Source organism: Venturia canescens, chromosome 3, assembly GCF_019457755.1.
Source record: "Venturia canescens isolate UGA chromosome 3, ASM1945775v1, whole genome shotgun sequence".
NCBI lineage: Eukaryota > Metazoa > Arthropoda > Insecta > Hymenoptera > Ichneumonidae > Venturia > Venturia canescens.
The window spans coordinates 7,393,591-7,421,381 of NC_057423.1; the positions used below are offsets into that span (position 1 = coordinate 7,393,591).

The following is a 27,791-nucleotide window of genomic DNA, read 5'->3' on the forward strand; positions in this document are numbered from 1 at the left end:
GAAGGGAAGCCCGACTTACACGTTTTTAAAAATTGTGCAAATCCGTAATTATTCATTTCTGTTTTGTCCCTATTTATATTCTATATCGTTTTCGTTGCGAATGAAAAAGTTGAAAACATAAGAAGTTTTTAAAAAAAGACAAAAAGTATTATTTTACAAGTTTATGACTGATCAGATTTTACGAATTAATACTTTCCAGTAATTTATAATTGGGCCGAAATCAAGCTGGATTTTTTATTTATTATTCGCGTTATTTTTTATTGGCCCGTGATTTCGGTCTGTGATCGCAAAGACAGAAAGAAGTTATGCGGTGAACGGAAGGTCTGATCCTTGCGAAAGAAAAAAAACTAACGTTTTTTCTTTATCGGAATATTTGTATCGCTTCAATATAGAAACGACCGATTTATAGTGCACTGAAATACGGCAAACGTTCATTTCGTTCAGGATATATGTAGAGTATATTCGTATGTATAGAAATCGGTCATCGCTTTCCGGGATCTTACGATGACTCGTCATCCGATCAACGTGTGACAATTGAGAATAAAAATGGAGGATGAGAGATGCTATAAAATTCGGTTAGTCCGGTGGCCCGACTGTTTACTTCCACAGTTTCTTGATCGACATGTTCTTTTCCGAATCTTTTTGCATCACTTTAGCAACCGCCATTTCGAAATCCTCCTGAGTAACGTGAACTCTGCGTTCTCGTAGAGCGTACATTCCTGCTTCTGTGCATACACCCTGGAAACCGAAATTTTTCTTTCAACATTCATTTTTAAGCGCGTGAAAATCCTGTGAAAGATATTTCACGATTCCAACCGGCAGTTTTTCAATATACAAATCGAATTTCCTGTGATATTGTGAGCTTTCCCCAATTTTTCAACGAGCTTTACACCCAAATTGCACCGTGTTTTTTACTCCGAAATATTAAACATGAAAACAAAATAAAAACTTTACCTTTACTTCGGCACCTGAAGCTCCAGGCATGAGTTCAGCGATTTTTCTCAGGTTTATTCCTCTCGTGAGGTTCATTTTTCTCGAATGAATTTTAAGAATATCGAGCCTTGCTTCTTCGTTTGGTGGTGGGAATTCGATTTTCCGGTCGATACGACCCGGACGGAGAAGTGCAGGATCCAAGATGTCGATTCGATTGGTAGCCATGATGACTTTGATGTTTTTAGTAGCTTCGAAACCATCCAATTGATTCAACAGTTCGAGCATAGTTCTTTGCACCTTCAATCGCAAAAATCATTTTGGTTTTCCATCATTCGCATTTTTGGTGAAAATATGCAAGAATAAAAACAATCAATTGTTCAATTACCTCACTGTCTCCCCCCGAACCAGATTCTATACGAGAGCTTCCGATAGAATCAATTTCATCCATGAAAATAATGGAAGGCGCATGTTCTCTCGCCATAACAAAAAGTTCTCGCACCATTCGCGAACCTTCTCCAATAAATTTCTGTACCAACTCGGAACCGGAAACTCGGATGAAAGTGCACTCCGTATGATGGGCAACTGCACGAGCCAACAGAGTTTTTCCCGTACCTATGGAAAATTCAGAAATTAACGGCAACATCCATTGAATCAATAACGAAAAAATGAGTGATGATTTTTTCAATAGCAAATAAGAAATCGTCTTCAAACGTTTGTTCGTTTTTTTTAGATTAGTTCTATTGATTTTCCTGATCATTCAATAACTCTAATTCCCATTCTCAATGCTAAATTCAATTTCAAACCGCTTTTAACCACTCTTCAACCTGAATTCATTAATTTCTTTCAAAATTTATGCAACTAATAAAGGTAACAAGAGTACATTTACAATTTTTTAGGCAGTTTCAAAAGTTCTTTGGTTAAAAGGCGAGATAAAATCAGACGAATTGTAACATACCGGGTGGTCCATAGAGCAAAACCCCCTTGGGCTGAGCGATACCCAGAGCATCAAAAAGTTCAGGGTGTTTAACGGGAAGTTCGATAACCTCTTTGATTTCTTTGATCTGCTTGTCCAAACCACCGACCATCTCGTAAGTGGAGTCTGGAACTTTTTCTACCATCATGAGAGAAACGAGAGGATCGACTTTGTTTGGCAAAATTTTGTGGAGAGTGTAACTCTCGTTCCTCAGAGCTACTCTAGAGTTTGGAGTCACATCATTGATGTCAATGTTCTTGTCGATATCTACAACGAATTTTCCTTCTGGATGGACTTTGACAAGAACTTTCTTCTTGTCCATCGGCTTTACTACTTCACCCACATAAGAACCTTGCTCCTGGAGAAGTTGGAGCTCTTCTCTCAACATGCGAACTGTAAGAAAAAAAAGTTAGAATTTCTGTAGCATATTCCGAGGGTATTGAGTAAAAAAAAGTGCTCAAAATCAACCTGACCTTTGGCATTGAGTTCGTTGCGCTGAGCTTGCAATCGTCTCAGATTTTGACTTTTCTCAGCGACAATAAGTTGCAATTCCTCAATTTTCGTAATGTAGTAAGGCTTGAAGCCCTCTCCCTTCATGGCCTTCTCGTCAATCTCCATCTAATAGTATTTTATTCCCAGAGGAATATATAAAAAAATTAATTAGTTTTGGGGTTATGATTCATAAATTTCGAAAAAAACGCTGTCAAAAGTGAAAAATCTCACTGTACCTTATTCGTAATCGTCATGGCGAGAAAGTCGCGGATTCTCTCGCGTTTTATATGATAATACGACTTCAACACCTGCGACAATTCATAAGCCAAAGGATTACTCAAAAATACAAATCACTCTTAACTCTTAACGTGACAATCTTCGTCAGACAGAATGGCAAGAAAAGAACACCGGAGAGGAGAAACGCTTGTCACCGTAATGAACGTATCCGCAGCACGAACTCCCTAGAAAATTGAGAAGAAAAAGTCACCCCAGAATCACGATATGCGTGAAGTTGACCACTTTTGAGAAAATCGATGAAGAAAATGCTTACTACGACATCTATGCATAGTATCTAGAACTTCTAGCTCGAGTTTTTTCGGCTGACCAGAAATAGCGACGACGCCATTTTCAGCTAATTTTGACCCTATCGAATTGAATTCCGAAAAAATATTTTGTCAACGGACATTTCTAATTCTCACCCAATTTTATTTATTTTTTAAAAACCATATAGATGATTGACCCATTCGATTGGCTCAAAAATGAGCCCTTTTATCGTGCATGATAAAATGCACAAAAAACATGTTTAGCAATAAATTTTCATAGACATTAACCTCTTTTACTGTTTTTCTAGTTATCATATATATTAAATCCTCAAAAGAATGTGAAAAAGAAAATCAATGAAACACGAGGAAATCAAATAATCTGTTTGTGTAAAAAAATATTGTAAAGTGCCCCTAAATACAATAAAACTATTCCAGGATTGCTATTTCCAAAGTCATGCATAGGTAAACAAAAATTTTTAAACTCAAAAAAATCAAATCTCTGATTGAAAATAATTTGGTTCGCCCAACACCAAATCCGTTTTACAATCAAACAAAATCCTTAATATTTACGAATATAAAACAATCCTTATCGAATTTCTCGGAAAAAAATCGAACATGCACGATTTTCGTTGACCTTCGAACTTAGAGATTGTTAAGAGTATTTATTACAAATGTATTCAGTAGAAGAATGAGCCTTACTGATAAACGTCGAAAGTCTGCTGCGAGCCGCGTTTGTATGAACTCAGCCATATTAATTCTTAATTATCTTCGTGTAGAGGAGTTGCAACGAAAAATTATTTCGGGAAAAAACAATTCGATTCGCTATTCTTCGAGAAAATACTTCGAGGAAAAAACTCGACTGTTATTCTCAATATGAATTATTTCAATGATATCGAATACACGGAACGAACGCCGCTTATATCCGTCAGTAATGAACGAGCAGGTACTTGATGAATATAACAATTTTGGTATTTTTTGTAATTTAAGCCTGCCAAAAAATCCGTTACAAGCGTATATTTTCTATTTCAAGTTTTTCATAAATTCAGTTTTCCATATATTTTTATTGCTTGGAATAAATGTCAGAGAAAATGAAAAGAAATTACTCAAACATTGATTCGTATTTTTGTTGGATTGAATTTTATTTATGCCTTGAAAAATCTTGATAAGAATTTTGAAAACTTTATACTCGATGCCAAAGTGCTGGAAACATTTTCAAAAACGATAGTAAAATTTGTCAGACAAAAAATGTGTACGGGACGATAATGAAAATTTTAACAAATTTTCCGATCAACGAAGCTCTTGAAATTCTGTTTTCTTTTGAGTTTTGGTGACCATACAGTGAAGTGAAAGTTTCGTCAGATTTTACACTGAAATTTTGCACGTTGAGAAACAATGGGGCAAGAAGAGATGGCCTACGAAAAGGTTTTACGACCCTTCTCAAGGGATTTTCGTACAATAAACATAGCCGGCCAGGTACGCGAGGAAGCCCCAATGAAGACAGGGATTATGTATCCGTCGTTACGCGCTTTTTCCTTTGAAATTTCTTCGCTGCTGTCTTGAAATTTCCTATTTTTTAATTATATCCATGCAAAAAACCACCCCCAGTTATCTCGTTCATTTATTTGCCATTGTGATTATCCACTCGCGGGCTGTAACCACCGCCAATTATATTCCTCCATTTTGTATCGTTTGACTAAGCCCAGGGGGTGGATTCGAAGAAAAAAGGACCCTCGAAGTATCCTTAGTTTTATTGAAGACCAGGTGCCGCTCATTTTCCCTTAAATCCTTGTTGGTCACGATGAGTCAGTCTCCTTTTCTTTTCTCATCTTTTTAACACTCGCTGCATTATTTTGAAATGATTTTCCTCGAGGCCCGGTCACACTTATACGAATTCGAATATTTCCAGCTAAGACTGTAGACAAAAAAAAACATTTTATTCCTTTAAAAACATTTAAATATCATCATGAACATTGTGAAAAATAAATCATTATTATAAACAAAAAATTTCGATAATTACGTCAATTAATTGATTCCACTAAAACTCCAGTAATCACAAGAAAAGTCACCTTATTGTACCCCCACGATCTGTACGCCCACTCGCATATTTAAGGGATGAAATGAATTCCTAAAAATTGGTGGTTTTTTAGAATTAGAGATGTGATAGTCGAATTAGGCTTTTTAACAATAACACGAAAAATGAATTATAACACACTACGACGAGAGAACATAAAAATGAAAAAATGTAGGACAACAGCTGTGCAAAGATGTATTGCGTACACAGGGTTTGACATGTACAGCAAACTACCAAATGTGATAAAAGAAATAGGGAATATTGATATATTTAAAGAAAGACTGAAACAGTACACAAAGAGGGAAAATGCGATATTGGATTGAATCGATAATTAGTAATTAGTAATTTGAAATAAGATTGTACAACAATGTATTAAGAGTAGCCAAAGGCTAATTAAATGGAATCAATCAATCAATCAATCTTCCTTACATATGCGACACTCGGTGTTCCTGTATCCCTTGTTGCCCATTTTTCCCATGTTGCCACATCTCATCCTCGCCCACATTTCCTTGACTTCCCCTTTCAAATCGTTTTTCGTCCAGTATTCTTCCATAGTATTTTTTTACTTCGAGACATGAACTCTACAAAAAGAACTACAAGATATAATTTTTTCAACCCAGGTTGTGAGAGTACGATAAGGTGATTTTCTTTGTCAGTGAGTAAAAAAAAATCGAAAAACATTTGTTCATTTAAAAAAATTTACGAAAATTGATATGCAGTGACGAAACTATAAGTTTATTGGTAAATATAAATCTGTTTGATAAATTTCGATGTTTTTCCCAGAATATTTTTGATTATTTCTTGTTACGTTCCTCTATAAGATTTTTTCTGGAAACGATATTTGAGAATCATTGAGTTTGAAGGGTTAGGAATTTCGTATTTTGGACGTTGAATAATTTTTCAAAACGATCGACGAGAATCGTGATTTTTATGAGTCTAAGCATTTCCTGAAAAAATATGAAAAAAGAGAAATCTCCCAAAAGTTGGAATATTTTTAGTAAAATCACCGCCCTCGTTTCACCTTATAAAAAAATGAGAATAATTTTTTAACAATAACAACCACTGAGAATAAATTTTCTCAGTTTCAAAAAGGCCTTTTCTACGATTTTTGTTCAATCACAACGCTCTGAAATTCTTCCCCAGTGAAATTTCGAGCTACACGTGTGCTAAACATCTGCAGATCGTTTGTGAGAAAAGTGTGAATTATAAATAAATGAAAGTTCAAGTCCTACGGCTTGAACCAAAAGAACTTGATGGATTGCAACGAAAAATATATTCCCTCGTGTACCTGGGACAAATGGGGTTTCCTTGGGTTTTGCAAAGGAATGCTGGCACTTTGGCTGTTTTTAAAAGGGATCCTTTGTAATCCCAGGTTCTTGCCAAGCTTGTTTTATGGCACAGAGAACGCTGCTGAATAAATTCATAAATTCCAAAGAATTTGACTAAAGCATCGAAGAGCGAAACCTTATTTGCAAGCGTCAAAATCGTCACGCATTTACTGCGTGTTATTCGGATAGAAATTTGCAGAAAGAACATTTACCGAGGGACTCCATTTTCTCTCCTCTCGATGAATTTTCCTCTGAGCAACTCTGACCCTGAGCACTGCAGTTCGTTCATTCGCGATAATCTGGCCGTCCTTACTTCCTTCGAGAATCACAAGCCCTGACACTATCAATCCTTCAATCCTGACAATCTCGTCGACTCTTTTATGTTTTTCTTTTCCATTTCTCATACGTTGAGATAAGTCCCGGTGGAAGAATCGCTGTTTACTCATCGGACCCGTTGAGCAATGGCGGAGTTTTCTTTGCCCACTCTTTTCCTCAAGGAACGACTTTTGCTGCAAGAGAAACCAAATATTTCAGGGTACATGGCCCGTGGAACATTCACAAATGTACGAAATATGCAAGCATCCATTATTTGGATTACACGAACATCGTGCATGAAAAAACACTCAAAATTTGTACTTTTTCGTGAAAAATACATTGTCCGCTCATCTGCTATGAAAATGGCGATTGTAATTTTTTCCCAGCCACATTACACTCCAAAAAATCGTTGAGAACTATTTCAAAAGTTTACGATCCAAACTCACACCAGTATTGATCGAAAACTTTCGTTTATTACTGAATTTTTATGACAAATTCCTGATCAGCGGCTCGATTTATGAAAATTTTGAAGCAAACCATGTGTATGGAAAAAAATGTACGATTAAAAAACTCAAAATATCTTCGATCCAAGAGTTAGGGTCTCGACGAGCGATTCATGCTGCAGTAAGCGTGCATTTAAGGCAAAGCGTAAAAACTTCCCGAGCTGAAAACGAGTCGAAATCATCATTCAAACTCCTGTGAAAAACGTTGAAACAATAAACTAACGAAAAAGGCAATGAACGCCTCGAGAATGCCCGAAAATAAAATAATTTAAAATATAATATTCGTTTGAGAATATTCGTGAAATGGTATTCTGAGCAGGGTGGACGAGGCGTAGAGGGGATGAGCCGAATCGCAGGTAGAGAAATACCGAAGCGTGGGCACGCGGAAGTGCAATTGGTCACTGCACATGACGGCGATTGGTGGATTTTCGTTCTCCCACTCCCCTGAGTTTTTCCCCCGGGTCGATCGAAGATCTTAAAACTCTCGTTCCTGGTGAGAGACGCGATCAGTCAATCGTGGATCCTCCAAGAGATTCAATCGCCCTTGAACTTCGTCTCTTCATTCTTTCAAACTGCATTCCATACATTTTCTATAAAACAGAAAGAAAAAACATAGTAGAGCTTAAACTCTGAACGTTCGATTGAAAATGGGGACGAATAATTCATTTCCCGGTTAAATTGAAAAAAAAAACGTTGTTGTTTACAATTGGTACGTGAAATTTCGCGGTGCGACCGGAAACCTCACCTACAGCCGACGGTACCAGAATGTACAAACAATACTTCGAAAAGTTCTGCCCACGTGAGTACAATCTCGAGCTACACACATTTTTTCCATTTCTATGATACTTTACTAAACTACGGTTGCGACAATTTATTAATTTTTACTATTTTCTCACAATTTCTGAGCTCAAAAAAAGAAGGCAAGGACACATTGTGTTCGAATGTCTTGTCTCGAAATTAAACTGTTTTTTTTTGTACGACTTCAATCGCTCGTTTTGTATCGAGCCATTAAAAACGTTTGAAAACTTTTTTCATCGTTAAACCCTACGTATAGGAAGCGATAGATAGAACGCTGTTGAGAACGATCGGTTGTACGACGTGTTTAATAATATAGAACGGCGTTTCGATTACTCGATACTCTCGCTGCCGCTGTTGCTACTGTTTCTCTGCCACATAACAATCATCTACGATTACAACGATCGAACTACCACCGCTTCACTAAAGTTTCTCGCAATCTTCGAACAATACAAATTATCGACAATCATTTTTATCTCGGACCTCGCATTCTCTCTGAAACACGCTCCATGCTCAACTTCTCCGTGAATGTTTAAAGAATTTCATAAAACAGGCTAAATTATTTGATAACATTATTTGTTATCTTTTCAAAGAATGTTAAAACTCGCGGTGCAAAAAATTCCAACGATAAACTCAAAAAATTCGTGTCACTTTTTCCATCGCTCTTGTTCCCAAAAGTAAACGAGTAAAATCCACATTTTTTTTTCATTTCGTTTTTTCTTACTACATTCTTTGTACAATTCTCCAAACAAATTTGTCAAACAATTGCCAAGTTCTCGTGATTGAAACGTTCAAGTCCTCGGAATCGCTGATAGAAACATCAACATGCTAACAAATCGGTTTAGAATTTGGAATATAATCATACAGCCATGGCCTGAATAAATGCTTCAATTAAAAAAATGATAGACAAAGGCTTCTCGGAAGGTAGCTCGAATACTGCGAGAATATATGGAATAATGTTATCTTGTCCGTATTTACCGAGCAGGGATCTCCGCACCAATTATTCTGTATGCACAGTACAAAAATGCGTTGGCCATTTTCGTGACATGCAAATATTGACTGTTGTGTTGTGTTGAAAAGAGTTTGTCGAGGAGTTTGCTCGAACGGATTGCGGAAACGAAGGAAAATATTTTGTTCAAACTCTATATTTGCTGTGATTGGTGCTCAATTTTCTGAAGTTTCATTCCGAGAAAAATTGCAACTTAAAAATGATATCTTGACGATGATAAACAAACGAGAGTTTCGTGGTTATTAGAGAAATTATCAATGATTGAAGTTCGGCTTTTGAAGAAACGTGACATGGTTTGCATCTGGCTGAATGGAGATAAAAAAAATTGTCGAGGAACTCGAAATAAATGGTTTATCCACGACTCTTGGAGTCGCGTGTCGCAGCACTCGAGTGTACAAAATCTCTCGCGTCATCAATGTCATTTGTACAGCGGAAAGCCATTATTATTATGCAACTTGTTTACCGATTCGTTGAAATAGTGTTTCGGGTACAGAGGGGGTGGCGAGCATTGCCTGAAATATTCGTAGGTGTAATAACTGCACGAAATGTAAGTTTTGACAGAATGAACGGGGAAAAAAAAGAAGGCGATAATCGAGCTGAACGAGCGAGGATCGGAATGGCAATCGCCATGGCTTCGACTCTTTACATTCCCTCAATTAAATGTCGCACCGTTTTACTTCTTTTTTCATATTTTTTCGCTCGCGTCTCTTCCGTTTCTCTGAATAATTGTGATTTCGTAGTTTTTTCGTAATAGCAATTAGCAAAATGCCCGGGAGGCTTACGCGTGAGTCTCTTTGTTGTTTCCTCGCTTCGTGGAAGCTATTATAATTGCTGCTATCGTTGAGCAATCAGTTTCGACTTTACAACATTAAAAATTCTTTGAAATTCAGTCACTGAAAAAAAAAATCTCTCTCTCTCTCTCGTTCTCTCTTCCAGAATGGATTCCCGCGAGAGTTGTCATCTGCATCATGATGTTCACCGCCTGTTGGGTCAGTTATATGTGCCGATTGCAAATGGCAATACTTGCCGTACCTATGATCAAAACTGGAGCTGACGCCAAACAAAGTTCTGGGGCTTGCATCGATTCTCCGTCGGAAGATGATCGACCGAAGCGGTGGCTTGTTCTCGATCCTTTAGACGACCTTTCATCGAGTTACGATTTCGAGGCCGACTTCCAAAATTCTTCTCACTCCATTGTATCTCGTAGCACCAACGAGACGGGGGGTCGTCTTCCTGCAATGAGCAAGTTATTTTTACAATAATTTCTACTTTTTTTTTCTTAGCATAGTTTTCAACCCTTAAAGTGTATTCGGGGTCTGGGGAACTCCTGAACACGTTCTGAGCCCCGATTCGAACGCTTTGCTGCTTAAAATTTAGTGCTTTTCCTTTTTCGTAAATATTTCTTCGATTTTGGATGGTCGAAGCGTTCGTTCATCTTCTAAAAAATATTTTGAGGGTTAATTCACAATCCTGTGGTCTCACAGTCCAATCTGCAAATGAGTGTGAACTCTAACTTAGTCGGTTTCTAGAAATTTTCAGCTTCTATTCGAACCCTTGAGGTCTAATTAGTAAAAACTGAATTGAAAACTTCAAAAATTTTCATTTCATTAATCCTACGATACGTAGACCCGAGGAAGGATGAGATTTTGATTGATTTTCTTCAACTGTTTCTATCCCCAAAACGAGGGTAAATAAAATGATAAAAAATGTTCAGAAGGGAACGAAACACTGGGGGAGAGAATGAGCAATGTTCGTCTATTCACTGGCGAACCTTTCGAGTGGAGCGCTTTCACCCGTGGCCAATTGATATCAGCCTACGGTTGGGGAAACGTGCCAGGAAATTTGGTCGGCGGCCTATTGGCCCAGAAATACGGTCCGAGGCAGTCGGTTTTTTGGTCGTCGCTTCTCGCTGCGATTATTTCCCTCTTAACGCCGCTAATAGCACAAATTCACTGGATGGCGTTGGCTGCTTCGAGAGTAATTATCGGCTTCACCGGAGGCATCACGTTTCCGTCTTGTCACACATTGGTCGCTCGGTGGGCACCGCCCACAGAAAAAGGACGCTTCGTTTGGACTCTCCAAGGTGGAACATTCGGCTCCATTTTTCTCTTTGGCATCATTTCCAGCATTGCTGAGAATATCAATTGGGAAGCTGGTTGGTACTTTCCAGCGTTGGTCACCATCGTTTGGACCGGCTTCTGGTTCCTCCTCACTTTCGACTCTCCCGAGGAACATCCTCGTATCAGCGACGCTGAAAAAGAATACATCCTCAGGTGAGAACTCTGAAATGTTCACTCTGACTTTACTCTCTGTTTTTTTGATAATTCTAAAAAAATGTTCGATGTGTCATTAGAGCGAAAGATTCTCCATAAAAAAATCAAACATTTTCCAAGAAATTATTATAAAAATTCAACAAAATTCCATGATACAAGGAAAAAGTCGCTCGAATATTTGTTGAGGTTCGTTTTTTGAAATTTATTCTTAATCATAGCATTTTTAATCTTACAGTTCTCAGGCTGGAGTCGTACGAAAAGAAAAACCATCTTTGAAGACGACGCCGATTCGCGAAATTTTAACTTCGATTCCCTTCCTCTGCCTCACCCTCTGTCACTTCGGCAATGTTTTCCTCCTGTTTTTCTATCAGAGTGGAATGATGCTTTATCAGACGAAAGCCCTCGGATTTAAGCTGACTAAAGGCGGTGTCGTATCCGGCTTACCGTGGGCTAGTCGGGTTATATTTTCCTTTTTCTTCGGATGGGCTGGAGACACTATACAGAAGCGAAAACTAATGTCGGTCACGACCTTGCGAAAGAGCGCTACGATTTTTTGTAAGACGCCTCTGAATTTTAATCCGATTTTGTTTGAAAATTCCTCGAGGTCAATCGAATGCCAAATAATTCAAAATATTTCAACGGTCGAATACTTCGATTTGGCTCAAGAAATTTTGTATTCAAGTATTGAAAAAATTTGAGAAGAGAAATAGGTTTGAAAACTCTTGGACGCCTCGATCCTCCTGTTTTATTTGGTTACAGCACACTTGTTACCAGGACTGTGTCTAATCATTGTTGGATACTTGGGCTGTGCATTTATCTGGGCGAACGTATTTCTGGTTCTTGCGTTAGGATTGAACGGAGCAGCGTCGATATCGAATCTGTCAAACAACCAGGATCTTTCCCCGAACTACGCGGGCTTTCTTTACGGTTTAATGAACACATTGGGATGTCTTTCCGGAATAATAGTACCGCCTGTGATCGAAGAAGTCGCTGGCAAATGGGGCGTAAGTAATGGCAGCCGAGTGGCCGCTTTAAATCAACGAGAAAAATCATGATTTCGATTCACTTTATTCGTATCGTCCCTTCTCCTTCTCGCTTTCGTATTTACGCACTCACACGCTCATATTGCAGCAGTTTGAATTCTATTAAAACTCGATAATTCACGCACTCGGGTGCTAGTGATCACGAATCTTTAGTGCGCCCTGTACTCTGTAGTAAAATTTCATAGTACGGGCAGTACTGAGGAATTGTGAACGCTTTCCTACCGCATGAGTTTAAACGCTTCCGCTGATTCGCTACCTCCATTAATCGGAAAAGAGAAGTTCGGAACGTAAATATCGCACTGGTTTTCATCTTCGTACATCATTCGAAATAATGACGCCATTTCGTGACGAGGTCGAATAAGATCCCGTGACGATCGAGATATCATCTTGGTGTTTTAGACTCGTAGGTACTTCTCGTTCCTATATATTTACAAAATTATAGTACGAAGAGTACCTACAAGTTGCATCACCCATTTACGTCATCATCACTACCATCGTCATCGACACTCTCACTTTAACAAATAAATATCTACGATTAAAAGCTCGTTTTCGAAAGAAATTTTCTCGCTTCCTTTTTCCGAATGAAGAAAATGAAGAAAAGTGAATTTCAATCGTAACGAGATAGCGCATCCGGGGGTAAAGCTTGAAGCAAACTGGGAGTCCGACCGGCCTCATTTTCATTCACTAATATTTTACTCCGTTTTCTTAGAATCCAATCGAGAAGTGGAGAATATTGTTCTGGATAGGCGCTGCGGTTTGCATATGTTGCATGCTGATATTCATCGTCGGCGGAAGTGGCAAGGTCCAGAGTTGGAATGAAATTAAAGTTGATGATAGCCAACAAGCGAGTGAGCAGGGAGCCTCTCAACAATCCAAACAAGCAGCCAAAACTTGAGAGACAAATTTTTTCAATGTACTTCTTGAAAGAGAGAACACTTCACGAAAACGATCCACAGCTTTCTTCAATTCCCTTCTTTTTCGTCATTCTATTTATCTCAACGTGAGGAAAAGAATCTTTAAAAACAATCTCGCAGGCTGCTACAATGTTTCAATAATCCTTCTTCCGGAGAACGACTTTGAGATGACCCTCCGCTTATTTGCGATAAAGTATCATATTTTGAGCACACTTCATGCCCACAAGTTTCGCGTATTCGCGCACCGACTCGTCCTCTTCCTCGCTTCGATGCTCGTACGATCTGTACTTCATCACTCCATTGCTACTCAATATTTTTACCTGCAAAAACAAAATCAAGTTGGATGTCTCAAAGGAAAAATAATGAGAAGAGTATGGCGAAGATGTCGAAGTTTGCATCGCAGAAATGACACTGAAAATGTAAAACTCTCCTCCCAAGTAAAAATTCTCGTACGTCTTTAAAATTTTAAGGTATCACAAGGACTATCGGTGCCTTTCAACGATGCAAGCTACGACACATAATTTAATAAGATTTTGGATTATTGTACTTTTTCAATATCCACGATGCCGTCGATGTCGATCGCGTCAATGTCCTCGTTTAGCCTGCTGTATTTTTCCTTGTCGAGCTTCGCAATCGAACGATCAATATCGCACCATACGTAAGTCTCCGGACAGAGCAATTTCGAAGGTCTTATTTTTGCCTTGTAACGCATTTTCACGTTCGAATGAATGTAGAATCCCATGTAGTAATATTTCAGCGCGGATGCCAATTTGTTTAATTGTCTCGTCAGACAAATCTCTCGAAGGGAACTGTAAATATTTCAAACAAATTTTTATAATTAAAACATTATTAATCGATAGAAAATGAGAGAAGAATGTTTCGTTGAGATAAATTCTTACCTAAATGTTCCAAGGGACAAAAACGAGTATTCTGGATCGTAAAAAAAGTATACGCTCGAAACGGAAATTGGCAAAACGTCGATAACCGCGACAGCTATCAATTTACCGTCGAGCCAATACTGTTCGTGAAAGGACCCGTATCCTTGGGGCGGTCCGTTTTCGGGCTTGTACGGCTTTAAGCAAAATATATTTTTTAATGATAAATAAATGAATTTAAGTCCAGGATCGAATTTCGAGTGAGAAAGTAGTAAATGAGTATTTATTATTACTTGAGTATTTATTTTCATTATCGATTGTGCAAAAGTCCATTTATTTAATTTTGTAGAACATAAATTTTCAATGAAAGAGTTTCAAAGTCATTCATTTATCTTGATTTTATGATATGGACTTTGTTTCATATCCTACGATTTCGGTGGTACGCGCTATAAATTAAGCTCATTCTCTAAATTCAATAATCATCGAGAACCTAATCGAAAGACTACATATTTTTCTGACTCGGAATTCGTCCCTCTATATTGGCTACTTGAGGTGGAAAGCCCTGGAATATTAAAGCACATTCTGCTCACTTGTAACGGGCTTTTGACTAAGAAGTTGAAAAAAAATTGTTTACTGCACTCCTCAGGTTCATTTTTGTGAATTGCCATTTGATATTTTTTGTACAAGCTCGCACTAACATCGAGAGTCTCGAGGAACTCGTCCGACATGACTCGCACCAATTTTGTCTGTAACAATGCAAAAGAACAAAAGAATATAAACACAGGTTTTTCGATAAAAAAAAAATAAAAATTCGAATACTATGCAACTCAGTCTCACCTCTAGCTTCTTAACGCCACCATGAATCTCATCGTACAAATCTTCCACGCTCTTAACAATAATTTGCTTGTTACTTTTGAAGAGAATATCAATGTCTTCAGGGGATTTTCCCTGTGCCAAAAGTTTCTTTTTTTTTCTCTCCACCCTCATAAGCTTCGCTTTTTTGGGTGGTGGTTTGCTAGGATCTTGAAGTGTTTTACGTCCTGTGCTACTCTCTTCATGGGTCGTGCTGCTTTTTTTTTCCAAAAATGGTACATCGACTTTCTGGGTACTCAAATCTTGTCTCGACTGATTGGACAACTCTTCTTCCTGACAAATTCCCAACCGATTCTCGATCTTGCCTTCCATACTCTCCACTTTCATTTGGGAAATGTTTTCCTCTGCTCTCAAACGATGGTCCTCAAAAATTCTCGCTTCCAAGTTGTTTGTATCTACGATCGAAGGAAATTCGAGTCAGGCAAGTTTGAATTTTAGATATTTGAAAATCATTCATCTCCTTTTATTTACATTTGAAACTTAACAAATTCGTATTTTATCTCAAAATCCGAAAAACTACTGTAGAACTACGTTCACTTTTTATTCTCAACTAGTAAAAAAATTGATCGTATTTTAAGAATAATTACCTATGTTATCGGGTGTATCTATAATAGAATCATTGGTTATTTTATCTAAAGGCAGTTCGTTCCTTAAGAACTTGCCCATTCTCTTGAGGATTTTCTTTTGAGATTTAGTTATTTTGAAATCAAGAGCCTCGCATCTGCAAATGAACAATGATTTTTATTCATAAATAAAATAAGAATTCAAAAACGTACAGTAAATTTAATGCTGGAAAGTTGACAACATCAGTTGTCAGAGTTTGTAAAACATCAGACATCTTTTCGAATCATTTTTAGTCCATTTGTTTCTTTTTAAAGGGGGAAATCTCCATGAATGCTCTAACCAATGGATTCCCATTTAATACTTTAGTGAGCTGATAATAACGTTTGACAAAAGCCACAACATGAAAATAAACAAAGCATTGAAAAACCTTATCGTGTACATAGGACAGCAGGTTTTATCCAATGTAGGCTTGTAGCAGTAACATCCACTTCGACGCCATCCTCTATCAATCAAATTCTGATAATCCTGCACCGACAAAAGCTGTGCCCACATACCTAGAGACAACAAAATCTGTGATTAAAATAGCAGAGATTTGTTACAATAAATAATACTGTCATCAAAAAACAAGAAAGTTCTCAATAGTAAGAAATATGATTGAGAGCTTGTAATAATGAACAATGTGAAAGCAAAAATAAAGTTTTTAACAATTAACCCTTCGACTGCATACTTCTTGCATCATCCATATGTTGAAGGGTCAAAAATACTATGATTGCAAAGGATAAGAGTACGGAGATGAAAAATTGAGGAGAGGATGCTCACCGTGATTACAATTGGTGTTTGGTCTATTGCAATAACCGCACTCCCGCTGCGTTTGGTACGCATAATAGTCGACGATGCTGTATGTGTCCATGTTCCTCTTGTTATATCTCTATAATTCGTCCAATATCTCCGAAAAATCCTCTTTCTGTTTGTGTTTTGGATCAGCTCACGTTTCGCCAGGAAAAAGAGCTCAGCTCTTATTCAGCATTCGGGTTTACTACTACGATTCGTGGAAATCGCGAGAATCAGTCTTTGTTTCAGATTCCCTAGGAAGCAACAGATGATGAAAGATGACGAAACTCCTGGAACTTTGTTGGTCAATAACACCTGCCCTCTCGCGAGCAATTTGAGAACAAACGATTCATCTTCTACTTGAACATAACGCGAACTCAAAATCCTCTAAATTACAATATCAAAAAATGTTTTTCCAAAATCGTAATAATCAAAATGTGAATCATGCACAAAAACTTTCAATTTTGATTCTGTAGAATTCGAAAGATTTGTATCCACAAAATGTAAAAAAAATAATAGAACTTCTGGATAATCGTGTGGCGCATTGAAAAAATCTATCAATAAGGAAATATTTAATCCAAAGAATTTTGACATACTCAATCGCAGATGTGAACCGATAAGGCGTAAAAAATAACTCAACATGAATGCATTTTCGAATAAATCTTTAATGAATTTCACATAGTAATATAAAATATTGAAAATAGTCATAAAGATTTTCATATAGTTCGATTGACATTAATTTTACAACGAATGTCAAAAATTGGGGAAAAACGTCAAAAATATTGCATTTCCGAATAATCCCGGAATAGCTATCGTTATAATTTCATCTATGTATAAGTAATCTTATTTATATATCTGCGTAGATATACGCAAAATGCGTAGAAAATAGGAACAGGGTGAATCAGGTTATGGTACCAGGCAAAAATTCGGCGTGCACGGTATTAAAATTTCATGGCGTCGATTAATTCAACATCATTAAATTTCAAATTTAGATAATTCTTAAATTCGTTCGATTGAGATTATCTTTGGACTCTGATTAGTATAGAATATTCAAGAGTTAACAATCAAATAGAAATAATCTTTCTTTTTTTATAATTATACGATATAAAAACTAAAAACTATTAGGAATGATTGCAGATCCAGTTGCACAATACAAATCGTCATGGAGAAAGAAAACAGCAAATTGCGCGATTTAAATTAAAAAAAAAACAAAACAAGGCAAGTTGCGCGCGCTTTGGTCATTTCGCCAAAAACTAATGGCAGCAGTTAATGGCTTCAACAGCACTTTCCAAACAAAATAATTTTTGGTAAATATTCAATCCCAGCTCTCGCTTTCGTCGTACAAAGGCGAACGATTAGCATTGATTTGTGGAGGACTCGCTGGCGTTGCAGGAATTGGTTCGTCGCGAGGTTGGCTGTTAAAACTACGGTCAGGACGATCATACGTTGGTCGTGGAGCGTAAACGTGGCCTCGACGGGCTCCACCACTTCCTCCGTAATCATCGCGTCCTCCGCGGTCATTGCGTCCTCGACGATCGCCACGTCCGCTGAAATCGTTGCGTCCTCCATAATCGCTGCGTCCTCTAAAATCACCGCGTCCTCCGCGACCCCCACGTCCACCGCGATCTCGTCCACGTCCGCCCCGATCTCCTCCACGACCACCGCGATTTCCTCCACGTCCACCACGATTCCAACTGTTACGTAGGGGGAATCCTCGAGGTGAAGAGGGGGGAGAAGTCCTGAAGGAACATTCTGAGCCTGACCAGCTTTCGCTGGGTGTGTGGAGCGGCGTTTTACTCCCTGCGGGACGAATATCCGCACGAGAAATGATGTTCGTAGGAGGAAGAGCGTACGAGGATTTCGGAGACGGTGGCTTTGGTGGCTCGCCTGCTTCGTCCTCGTCCCAACTCTCTTCCGGTGCGTACAAAGGAGTTTGACTTCCAATCGGGCGGGGACTCGATGTTGCGCTTGAGTTACTCAACTCATTTTTGTAACGAGTTGGTATGACGATTCGTGGAGTCGGTGGGATCGGATCCTCGTCGTCCCAGCTCTCGTCAGGTGTGTACAACGGCGTGCGACTTCCGATTGGACGAGCACTCGGTGCCTTTGGAGCATTGAAGGAGTTTCCTCTCGACGAAGATTCCGATCGTGCATTATCCTGAGAGCTCGAAGGTGTTATTATTTTTGGGATCACCGGAGCCGAATCCTCGTCGTCCCAGCTTTCTTCCGGTGTGTATAGAGGAGTGCGACTTCCGGTTGGACGAACACTCGATGCGGCGTTCGCTCTTGGATCTTTTCTCGTTGACACTTGCGAAAAAGAATTATTTCGTGGCTGCGTCGGTGTTACAATTTTCGGAGCTGCCGCAACCGGTTCTTCGTCGTCCCAACTTTCTTCCGGAGTGTAAAGAGGAGTGCGACTGCCGATCGGACGACCGCCAGCCACGAAAGTGCCTGATTTTGGATTGGTAAAAGATTCTTTCCGCCCGGGTGGTTGGGAATAAGAATTGTTTTGTGACTGGGTCGGCGTTATGTTTCGCGGGGTTACTGCCACCGGTTCCTCATCGTCCCAGCTTTCTTCCGGAGTGTAAAGAGGAGTGCGGCTCCCCAGGGGACGAGGACTCGATGCTGCCGTTGCCCTCGGATTACTGGCAGGGTAGTTTCTCGTCGAGGGTTGGGAATACGAATTATTTCGTGGCTGCGTCGGTGTTACGGTCTGCGTAGTAGGTGCGGCTGGTTCCTCATCGTCCCAACTTTCTTCCGGTGCGTACAGCGGGGTGCGACTGCCGATTGGGCGAGTGCCTGTATTGGAATCCTTGAAAGAGTTTCTTCCCGAAGACGGTTGTGAATTAGAATTATTTCGCGTCTCCGCCGGCAGTGCGGTTTTCGGAGCTACGGCGACTGGTCCTTCATCGTCCCAGCTTTCCTCCGAGGTATACAGAGGAGTGCGGCTGCCTGTGGGACGAGCACCAACTGCGGATTGCGGTTGGATTCTGTGCGGAGCCGCGGCCGTCGGTTCCTCCGGTTCATCCCAACTTTCACTCGCATCCCACAGCGGAGATCGATTTCCCACTGTGACCGAAGTGTTCGTCCCCGGACGAGGATCGGTACGAAGACCATTTGAGGCGAAAGCACCGGCTGCCGGTTGCGGAGCCGCTTCGTCCGGATCGTCCCAACTTTCACTCGCGTCCCACAATGGCGTTTTATTTCCTGACGACAAATTTTGCGTATCGTTTCGCTGCTTCGTCGAGGGCAGTGTCACCGCTACTCCTCCGTCATCGTCGTCCCAGCTCTCACTCTCATCCCACAGAGGCGTGTCACTTCCTACCGCAGGAACGCTCGAAGAATGTCCCCGTTTGAACGACGAATTTTCCCTCGAACCGGAGCCATCTCCGCTGTCGGGCTCGTCCCACAACGGAGTGCTGCTTCCCATTGGCGTCGAGCTGGAGAAATTGCCGTGAGGACTATTGAAATTCGAATTTCCACCGCGCCCTCGTCCACCTCGACCACCGCGTCCGCCTCGCCCTCCTCTACCACCGTGCCCACCGCGCCCCCAGCCACGTCCACCGCGGCCTTGTGAACTGTCGTCGGAAGATGTCCCGTTTCTGAAATGAGTGAAAAGTACATAAAATTATAACTAAAAATTACAACTTGAACGTACACCAGATTTTTTCAGGACGAAATTGATTCATCAATTTTCATGACCAAATCGGTATTTTATGGATTTAATCACTCACGGTGCACGCTTCCAGTTGTAAAAATCGCCTTCGGACTGGTTTCGTGACGGTGTCGCGGAGCGTCGACCCCATCCGGCGACGCTGGGTGGCACCCCAGGACGTAAGAATTCTCCATCTTTGTTGCCAGGATCGTATCCTGGCGTTTGCTGGCTTTGGTAAGGTGTGTTGCAAGACACAGGCGTCATGTAAGGAGTCTTGGCTGTCGGAGTGTACGGTGTGCTCGGATTACTGCCGTATTGTGATCCACCGGTGGTTCTTGGTGTTCGGAGCTCGAAGCTGTACGGCGTTTCGTCCGACATCATCGAGAGGGTGTGATGATTCAAATCGTCGTCGTTCGAATTTTCATTCGTATCTGCGGGACAATTTTCCGATGAGATTTCAGCGAAAAACGAGGTAGAAGCGTCAGTAGAGGAATTAATTTTACCTGGAAGGGCACTCGGAGTGTAAAACGGCGCGGGTTTCAGCTCGACTACAGGCCGGGGATCCCTGAAATGTTTCCTGAACCAACTGAACAGCTCGCCAACTCTCGCAAATGTACGACCTCTGTAACGCACTCCTTCCGGCGATACGGAAATATACTCATGGACGCATCGTTCTCGGGGCAAGTACGAAAGCAAAAATTTGCCTGGATATTTCTGGAAAAGTCGACTAGTGTTAGAATCGTCATGGGAGAAACGAATAAAAAATTGTGGAGGAAACAGTCGCTCAAATCAATAACCGATCAGCAAAATTATTCATTTATATTGAAGAAGAAATTCGATCGTGATTCAATGAGACGAATTTTCACCTTTGAAGCAGAGAGAATGCACGGGATACGAGCCGGGTTTTCCTTCTTCTGTTCCTTCATCATTTCGTTGGCTTTTTCTTCAATGCCGTCAACGTTGCGTTTATAATAATGACACTCGAGTAGTTCGGAGGCATACGCAGCCATGGGATTGACATGTCTCGCTAAAATTTCGTCCAAATCTTCAAACTCTTCCTTATCGATGAAAAGTCGTTTTCCCAATGAAAAAGCGAACTTTTTATCGGCTTCTATGACGTCGATGTGATGGAGCACATCATCGGTGACTTTCCACGTAACAGTCAAATGATCGTTCCCTTTGCTGCTCGGCCTCACTATTGCTTCACCCTGTTTCATCGGTTCCAGAATTTTAGCCGCTTCCGCGTAACTGACATTGTGAAATGCCGAGTGGACGATGACGCGCTTAATGTAGGCTTGCCGTTGCTTATTCTTTTTCGCCTCGGCCTCTGCTTGCAAATCCTTTTCTTCCGCATCTGTGTCGAAGTGTGAATCTCGTTGAGGTCTGCAAATACAAACATTTTTATTTTCATCGGTTCTGCTAATTTCTTTCAGAACATTTACATTGAAAATGTTCTTTTCCTGTTTACAGAGATAATTTTTGCAGAGTTTCCATTGAAAATTGTCCGATTGTTAGTTAATTAGAAGTAAAAATGACTGTGGACTATTAGAAAAAAACAAGAAAAACTCATTTTTATCTTTTTTCTCACCTCCACTCGTGATTTTTGTCAAGAAGATCGCTGCTTTTACTGGAACATTCAACGCTGAAGCGTTCAACGTCAATTTTGATAACGCGACAGTGAATCGCCTGTCCAGGGCGAACTCGGTCCTCAGGATTGGCCACGTGCTTGTCAGATATATTTCTCACGTGAATGTACCCGGACACGGAGTTATCGAGACGCAATCGCACTCCAATGGCTCTGCCGGGGCAGGTAGCGGCATCGAAATGATTCCAAACTTCAGAAAGTTCAGGAAAATCATTTTTCAAGCAAAACGGACATTGCCAGAGTCCGCTTTTATCGTCGCGCACCGGATTTGCTTGGTCGAGTTGTTCGCCTTCGGGTTTTCGTCGGTTCATCGAAGTGACTTTCGCTAATACTAATTTCCCGATGTAAAAGCTCTCGGGAGTTTCTTTGGTGAGAATATTGAAGAGTTTCTCAGGACCTGGAGGCTCGTAAGGGGCTCGCAGATCCTTGTACCTGCAATTCAACTCGGCCCTGATATCGTAAAGAGTTACACTTTTATTGCCAAATCCCTGTCGTTCGAGTTCTTCTGCAAATGCGTCGAGATCGAGATCCTTGAGTCTGTCGGGGGATTCGAATATTTCGTGAAGAGCATCCGCAGGATTGGCCTCCTCGTTGTCATCGTCGTACTCGACAGCGTCAACCGCCATTTTTCTCGCCCACTCGTAAGTCTCCGGGTGCACTCTAGTACTGTCGAGTACTTCGACGTAAGTGTCGGTGCTGTCGCCCAGACTAGCTGTGTCGATTTTAATGAAGCCTGCGCTGTTTATAAAAACTTTCGGTCCCATGTGAGCAACGGTTACGAGTTGCGTGCGATTCTCAATCCGCTTGTTCGACTGTTTGAGGAGCTTGAGCAGAGCGTGAGCTTTTCGGGGCCCTAACCCGCAAACGAACTGCACAAGATTCGCGGTGTTTTCGTGTTGCAATGCGCGATTAAGATCGACCCCGACCTCGTTGACTCGATTCACGAATTCCAGTTGAATACTTTCCAAAAGTTCTTCTTTCGGTATTTGGTCTTCATACTTGTGATAATTGAGGCAAAGAATCTCGTCGTCGATGCCGCAAAGTTGTGAGAATTCGATCAGGGGATCCTGGAGGCGGCGCGCGACCGAAATTGCTTGTCGAAGAATCTCCGGGTAATCGCGAAATTCTTGAATTCCACGATTACTGTTTCCATAAATTTTAGCGAGTTCATTCTCGCAGATTTCAACTTGGATTTCCGGAAACTGTGACTCTTGGACCAACGCAGCGATGCACTCATTCAAATCGTCCCGGAGCATCGTCGCTTCTCGGGATTCTCCGCCGATCGCGACAACGTGAGGCTTCTTCGTGGCGATGAAATGCTTGACTGCGAGCAAATCCGCTTCCTTGAACGTTCTCTCTTCCTCCCGGGGGCTGTTTTTACGCTTCATGAGATGCGGTAAACGCAGGTAATCGGTACATTCACCGTCCGGGGAAATAATGCAAGCGAAAGCGGCTTGCGAATAATCAGGAACGTAAGCGAGTCCCATGACCCTCAGGCCTTTGTCCGTTTTCCACTCTTCGTCGTCTTCGAACTGACGCTCTTCGCCGTTCGTTGTTTTCTCAGCCGGATTCTCCTCGGGATCGTCCCATTGCTCTTCTTCATTTTGTGCCGGCTCTGGAGCCGACTTTGATGAAGATTTTCCAAAGCTGCAGGTGTACGGTGCGACTTTAATCCAGTTGTACATTTTTCGGGCACAAGAGCGTAGAACAAATTCTTTGGCTTCTGCCATGAGATGGGCATGAAGTTCTTTCTTGAAATCGGGTATGAGCATCCGCTCGTAAGCGATACGAACGCTTTCGGCTCTTAGGGCATTCCAATCTTGAACGTTTTTGCTGAATTCGTCTCGATGGTAGAGCTGCTTCATCTCGGCGAGCAGGGAATCGCTGCCTAGTGTGCCTTCAACGGTGTCACTTAATGTGAGTGTGATGAGTTTCTCTGTCTCGGCGTTGACGAGCTTGAGATAATCGTCACCGACGAGTTGATTAACGGGTTTGTCCTTGAGATATTTCATCGTGTAAATCGCGTGGTTCTCATCAATCTCTTTGATGCCCTTCTTTGTTGGACGCACCGTGATTTTAGCCCGCTCCATGTAAACTTCGCGAACACATTTTCGCACGAGAGGCTCACGGGCGAGTTGAATCGCTACCATGAGACGAACTGCCTCGAGCGTTTCCTCGACGGTTTTAATTTTCTCTCCCAAATAATCGAACGCTACGGTCGACGGTTCGATGGGATCTTGTTCTATTTCGTGACGCTGATAATTGTCGCGAAGATGTTCGCCGTACTGCTCCGGTGTTAGACCAAACTTTTGGGCGAAGCCATCGAGCCCGGCACGCCTACAAATCGCGTAAGGTCCGGTTCTCGAAGCCTGTTTCAAAAATTCCTCGTTTTCGTGTTCCATATTTTCGGCGATTTCGATCTCGTCGTCGTCGTCGTCGTCGTTGCTAAGCTCACCGGCTTCGATTCTCCGTTGACGGGCCGCTGCCAACTTCGCGGCTCGTCTCGCTTCTGCCCATTTTCGGCGGATTTCCGCTTGCATTTTTGGAATTTCGTGGCTGTAATAGAGCATGAAATGGTGATGGACATCGTTGAGCTCTTCACTCGTCTCCACGCTTCTCAAACGATCGATGTCTTCTTCTCTGATTACCCGAATACCCTCGGGCAACGGAACGTCCGGATTTTTCATGATTTCGTCCAACTGGTAACTCCGCATTTTCTCAAACAGCGCGATGAGATTGTTTTTTCGCTCGCTCAATTGGCACCATTTTGCGTCCCACTTGTAAATTTTCCACAAGTCGTTTATATTCAATTCAGGATTCACGTATTCCTTTCTGTAAAACGATATAAATGGCACTTCGAAATTTTGATTCCGCATAAAGTCCAAAGCTTTTTTTATCTTCCCAACTGCCTGAGGCCCTTTCCGAGCACGCTCTTTCGCTTCTACGCTCAGGTGAGCATCTTGCACCGAAATACTCGGACGACAAAACGCGTATTTGTATATCCAATCTGCCTCGAGACTCAATTCGTCGGAACCTTCGGGCACAGAAGTTATAGGAACCGAACGAAGCTGCATTCGCTCGGGTATATCAGCGGTCCGAATCTGTAGGGAGAAAAACAGATCGTAGTCAATATATCAATGATATTGAGATATAAAAATAACAGGAACCTTTTACAGAAAATTTCCTCTCGTTCATTATTCATTCTATGAACTTCAACTCTACTTTTCACCATTCCAAATATGCTTGAAATTCTATCGTCGATTTTAATAAATAATTAATATCTAATCGAAAGAGGATTGGTATGAAAACCATTGAGTATATGAGGAATTTAATCCCAAAACTTGAAACGTTTAATTATCGAAATATTACCTCGTTGTCAATATCCGTAAAATGACCACGTTTGAGTTCACTAGGTTCGTAAATCTCAAATATACTTTTTCTCGTGCTCCTCTTCGTCCGTCTTTTCTTCAGAACTCGTTGTGTTTTTTCGCCCTCAAGAAGATCGTCGTCGACATACTCATCGTCTTCATCCTCCTCGACATCCGCTTCTTCTCCATATTTATCGAACTCCTCATAATCGAAGTCGATTCCAAAGATTTCTTGGGCTTCTCGCAACGAACTGAGAATCAGATAAAATTGAAGCAACTCAGTCTCGCGATATTTGAAAATAGAGAATGAAAATGAAAATCGGAAAATCCAACGTACGCATCTTCCAACTGTGCTCTCCGCTTGCGACGTTTATCGGCGATGGGTCTCCCGTCATCGTCAACGATGAAATCATCCGCATCGGAAATTTCAGCTTCACTATCCGCTTCGGTAAGCAAATTCACCGGCTCGGGTCTATGACTTACTACGCTTCTTCTGTCCTCTTCCTGAAATTGACGAAATTTTTCTATTTTCGATGTTATCTTTTTAGAAATGTAGACGTCGAATTAAAAAATTTCTCTCAATGTCATTCTAGAATCATCAAATGCACGAATGAACATCTTAGAATGCCACGAAATTCGATCGGTCGCCGCCATTGCGGTTCTCGAGTATCACTCAATACAGATAACGCTTGTCTCAGCGAGCTTTGACGTTTCACGATTGAGTATTCGGTTTCACTCGCGTTCCAAGTTTACTTATCTTATGCCAGTTTTATGTCATTGAAGTTCAAAAAAAGTTCAATTTTTTACGTATGAATAATGCTTAAAATGAGGAATTTGGAGTAGGAATATCATAATGGCATTGCTATCGAAAGAAAAAAATGTTCTTCCAACTTGATTTCGGAACAAGATCACAAGCGAACGGAAGCCATCTTAGGTGAGAATTGTTTAAAAAATATTATCACGAGACGCACTACCGGCACGCAAAAGCGTACCAAAAGTGATGAAAATAAAACTTACGTCTCCAGAACCGTCGAAAAGTTGATTCGCAATGGCCTCTCTTTCTTCTACTGGTTCACGTTCCTGCTCCTCTTCTGAATCTTGTTCCTCGACTCTTCGAAGGCGTTTAAATCGTTTTTTCTGAACAAACAAATTTCTTCTATAATGGCATGGAAAACAATCACAGGAAATAAATAAAGTCAACTCACCCTCTGAACCGTGATTCCAAGATTTTCCTCTATAAGATCATAGTCGTCGTCTTCTAACCTATCATCGAAATCGGGGCTTTGACTTTTCTTTCTCTTTTTACTTCCGCCAGAATGTTCGCTTCCTTCACTTTCGCTCTCCCCAGATGACTCGTCATTGATCAGATCCTTCAGTTCTTCTTGCAACATAGCTTCCTCATCTATTCAGTAATATTAACAAAAGATAAAAAACGTTACTAAAAAATGAAGTTCAGTTGAAAAGTCCATTCGTGTGATCTATCAGTTGAAAAAGTAAGAGGATGCTAACTGAAAAGTATATAGACACAGTAGGTAGTGAGTTTTTGAACATGCTCGACACACTTTTTCCAAATATCAAACGTGTCTAGGTTTTATGGTTAAAAACTAAGTTATTGTGTAAATCTTAGAACTAAGTTTTTAGAGTTCTTCTTGGAAAAAATTGGAAATTCAGAATCTGAATTTGATCTTGTGACTCAATTATATAGATTAATTTATTAAAATATAATTGCTTTGACATCAAGCATATTGTATATGTCAACTGATATTCATAACGATACCAAATTCTTTTTCATCTTCGATTTATGGGAACTTGAAACTGTTTCTCATCAGGAAAAAGTATGAACTCAAAAAGCAATAGATTTTTTAAATAAACAATTCGTCATCCTTAATAACTCATTCATTAATGTTATGTTTGTGAGAATTTATCAAATAAATTGACAAGAAAAAGTTTACAAACCTTCTTCATCCTCTTCTTCCTCATCACTCTCTTTCATTCTCTTGGCCCTTTTTTTCGCTTTCTTCTCATCATGGTTCACTTCTTGTTCACTCTAAAGCAAAGAAAAGAAAAATTTTCCATCTTCAAAAGAATGACGAAAAATCGTTTTCGGATTTTGGTATTCTTAAGAAAGGAACGATGATTTTTCGAGAAGAAACATTGAAGCGTCATGATTTAAGGCAAGTTTAATTATTTTACGATATAAAAAGAGCACGAATTCCGCGGAGGTTGTAGAAAAGAATGGGCTGATCAAAAAAATGTAAACATTCTAAGAAAATAACAAAGCGTGGTTTTAAAAAAAAAAACACAGACTAACCTCACTACTCTCTTCAGCTTCAGCATCCAAAAAATCTGCCATTTCGAAAGAATAAAAATCACCTATTGCTCGAGTACAAAAATCCCTTTTGTTTCATCGACTCGTAAATAACTTCGTCGATGCAAGATCCATTCACGTTTCGGCGGTTAATCTACTGCGCGCGCTCACTCCGATTAGCGGAAAAGCGTGCACGCGTACGCCGTGTACGTACACACTAAACTTTATATTTCAGTGCGCGGAGTGCGCGTATCAAGGCGCGTATGGTCACGTTGAAAGTGTTTACATTGGTGGCCGTTCGCTATGCTCTTGGCCGGGTTGGCTGGATCGGCGAAAATGGTGGGGAGAGCTCACGCTGGCCTCCGTAGCGGAAGTCGGGAATGGTGGGGAGAGTTGAGCGACGCGACTATGCAATCGCGTTTCCCGAGCCGCGGACGACGGGAGCGACCAAGGAGCGACCAAACGGATTGCGTAGTGTTGG

At 40.7% G+C, this 27,791-nt stretch overlaps 4 protein-coding genes and 2 long non-coding RNA genes across 8 annotated transcripts; 2 read left to right on the forward strand and 4 right to left on the reverse strand.

Annotated features, from left to right (window-relative positions):
• Window positions 1-146: 146 nt before the first annotated feature.
• Window positions 147-2,819, reverse strand: Rpt6 (26S proteasome regulatory subunit Rpt6). The gene is made up of 6 exons (XM_043415080.1): window positions 2,635-2,819; window positions 2,380-2,524; window positions 1,889-2,299; window positions 1,319-1,545; window positions 955-1,230; window positions 147-738 (listed from the first exon to the last, which is right to left on the reverse strand). The coding sequence occupies exons 1-6, from the start codon at window positions 2,650-2,652 to the stop codon at window positions 598-600; spliced, it is 1,218 nt and encodes a 405-aa protein (XP_043271015.1). The 5' UTR covers window positions 2,653-2,819; the 3' UTR covers window positions 147-597.
• A 1,938-nt stretch (window positions 2,820-4,757) lies between these two features.
• On the reverse strand, window positions 4,758-8,484 carry LOC122408358 (uncharacterized). Of its 3 annotated transcripts, none has more exons than XR_006260466.1 (5): window positions 8,206-8,484; window positions 6,552-6,848; window positions 5,441-5,592; window positions 4,958-5,065; window positions 4,758-4,852 (listed from the first exon to the last, which is right to left on the reverse strand). It is a non-coding gene; the product is annotated as an uncharacterized lncRNA (long non-coding RNA). The 3 variants fall into 3 exon arrangements; XR_006260464.1 differs by lacking the exon at window positions 8,206-8,484 and adding an exon at window positions 7,526-7,645; XR_006260465.1 differs by lacking the exon at window positions 8,206-8,484 and adding an exon at window positions 7,526-7,645 and having other exon boundaries at window positions 4,758-4,879.
• On the forward strand, window positions 7,733-13,226 carry LOC122408352 (sialin-like). The gene is made up of 6 exons (XM_043415077.1): window positions 7,733-7,956; window positions 9,898-10,203; window positions 10,676-11,234; window positions 11,470-11,789; window positions 11,994-12,238; window positions 12,987-13,226. The coding sequence occupies exons 1-6, from the start codon at window positions 7,923-7,925 to the stop codon at window positions 13,170-13,172; spliced, it is 1,650 nt and encodes a 549-aa protein (XP_043271012.1). The 5' UTR covers window positions 7,733-7,922; the 3' UTR covers window positions 13,173-13,226.
• An 8-nt stretch (window positions 13,227-13,234) lies between these two features.
• On the reverse strand, window positions 13,235-16,587 carry Ate1 (arginyltransferase 1). The gene is made up of 8 exons (XM_043415079.1): window positions 16,323-16,587; window positions 15,931-16,057; window positions 15,527-15,660; window positions 14,904-15,334; window positions 14,657-14,812; window positions 14,091-14,263; window positions 13,739-14,000; window positions 13,235-13,511 (listed from the first exon to the last, which is right to left on the reverse strand). Exons 1-8 carry the CDS (start codon window positions 16,411-16,413, stop codon window positions 13,371-13,373), a joined length of 1,515 nt encoding a protein of 504 aa, XP_043271014.1. The 5' UTR covers window positions 16,414-16,587; the 3' UTR covers window positions 13,235-13,370.
• Window positions 16,588-16,979: 392 nt separating this feature from the next.
• Window positions 16,980-27,576, reverse strand: LOC122408073 (transcription elongation factor SPT6-like). Its single transcript, XM_043414618.1, has 11 exons — window positions 27,314-27,576; window positions 26,959-27,049; window positions 26,208-26,404; window positions 26,020-26,139; window positions 25,340-25,506; window positions 25,004-25,253; window positions 21,578-24,735; window positions 20,856-21,372; window positions 20,493-20,703; window positions 20,069-20,420; window positions 16,980-19,936 (listed from the first exon to the last, which is right to left on the reverse strand). Exons 1-11 carry the CDS (start codon window positions 27,353-27,355, stop codon window positions 17,650-17,652), a joined length of 7,392 nt encoding a protein of 2,463 aa, XP_043270553.1. The 5' UTR covers window positions 27,356-27,576; the 3' UTR covers window positions 16,980-17,649.
• Window positions 25,666-26,215, forward strand: LOC122408082 (uncharacterized). The gene is made up of 2 exons (XR_006260359.1): window positions 25,666-25,936; window positions 26,028-26,215. It is a non-coding gene; the product is annotated as an uncharacterized lncRNA (long non-coding RNA).
• Window positions 27,577-27,791: the final 215 nt, after the last annotated feature.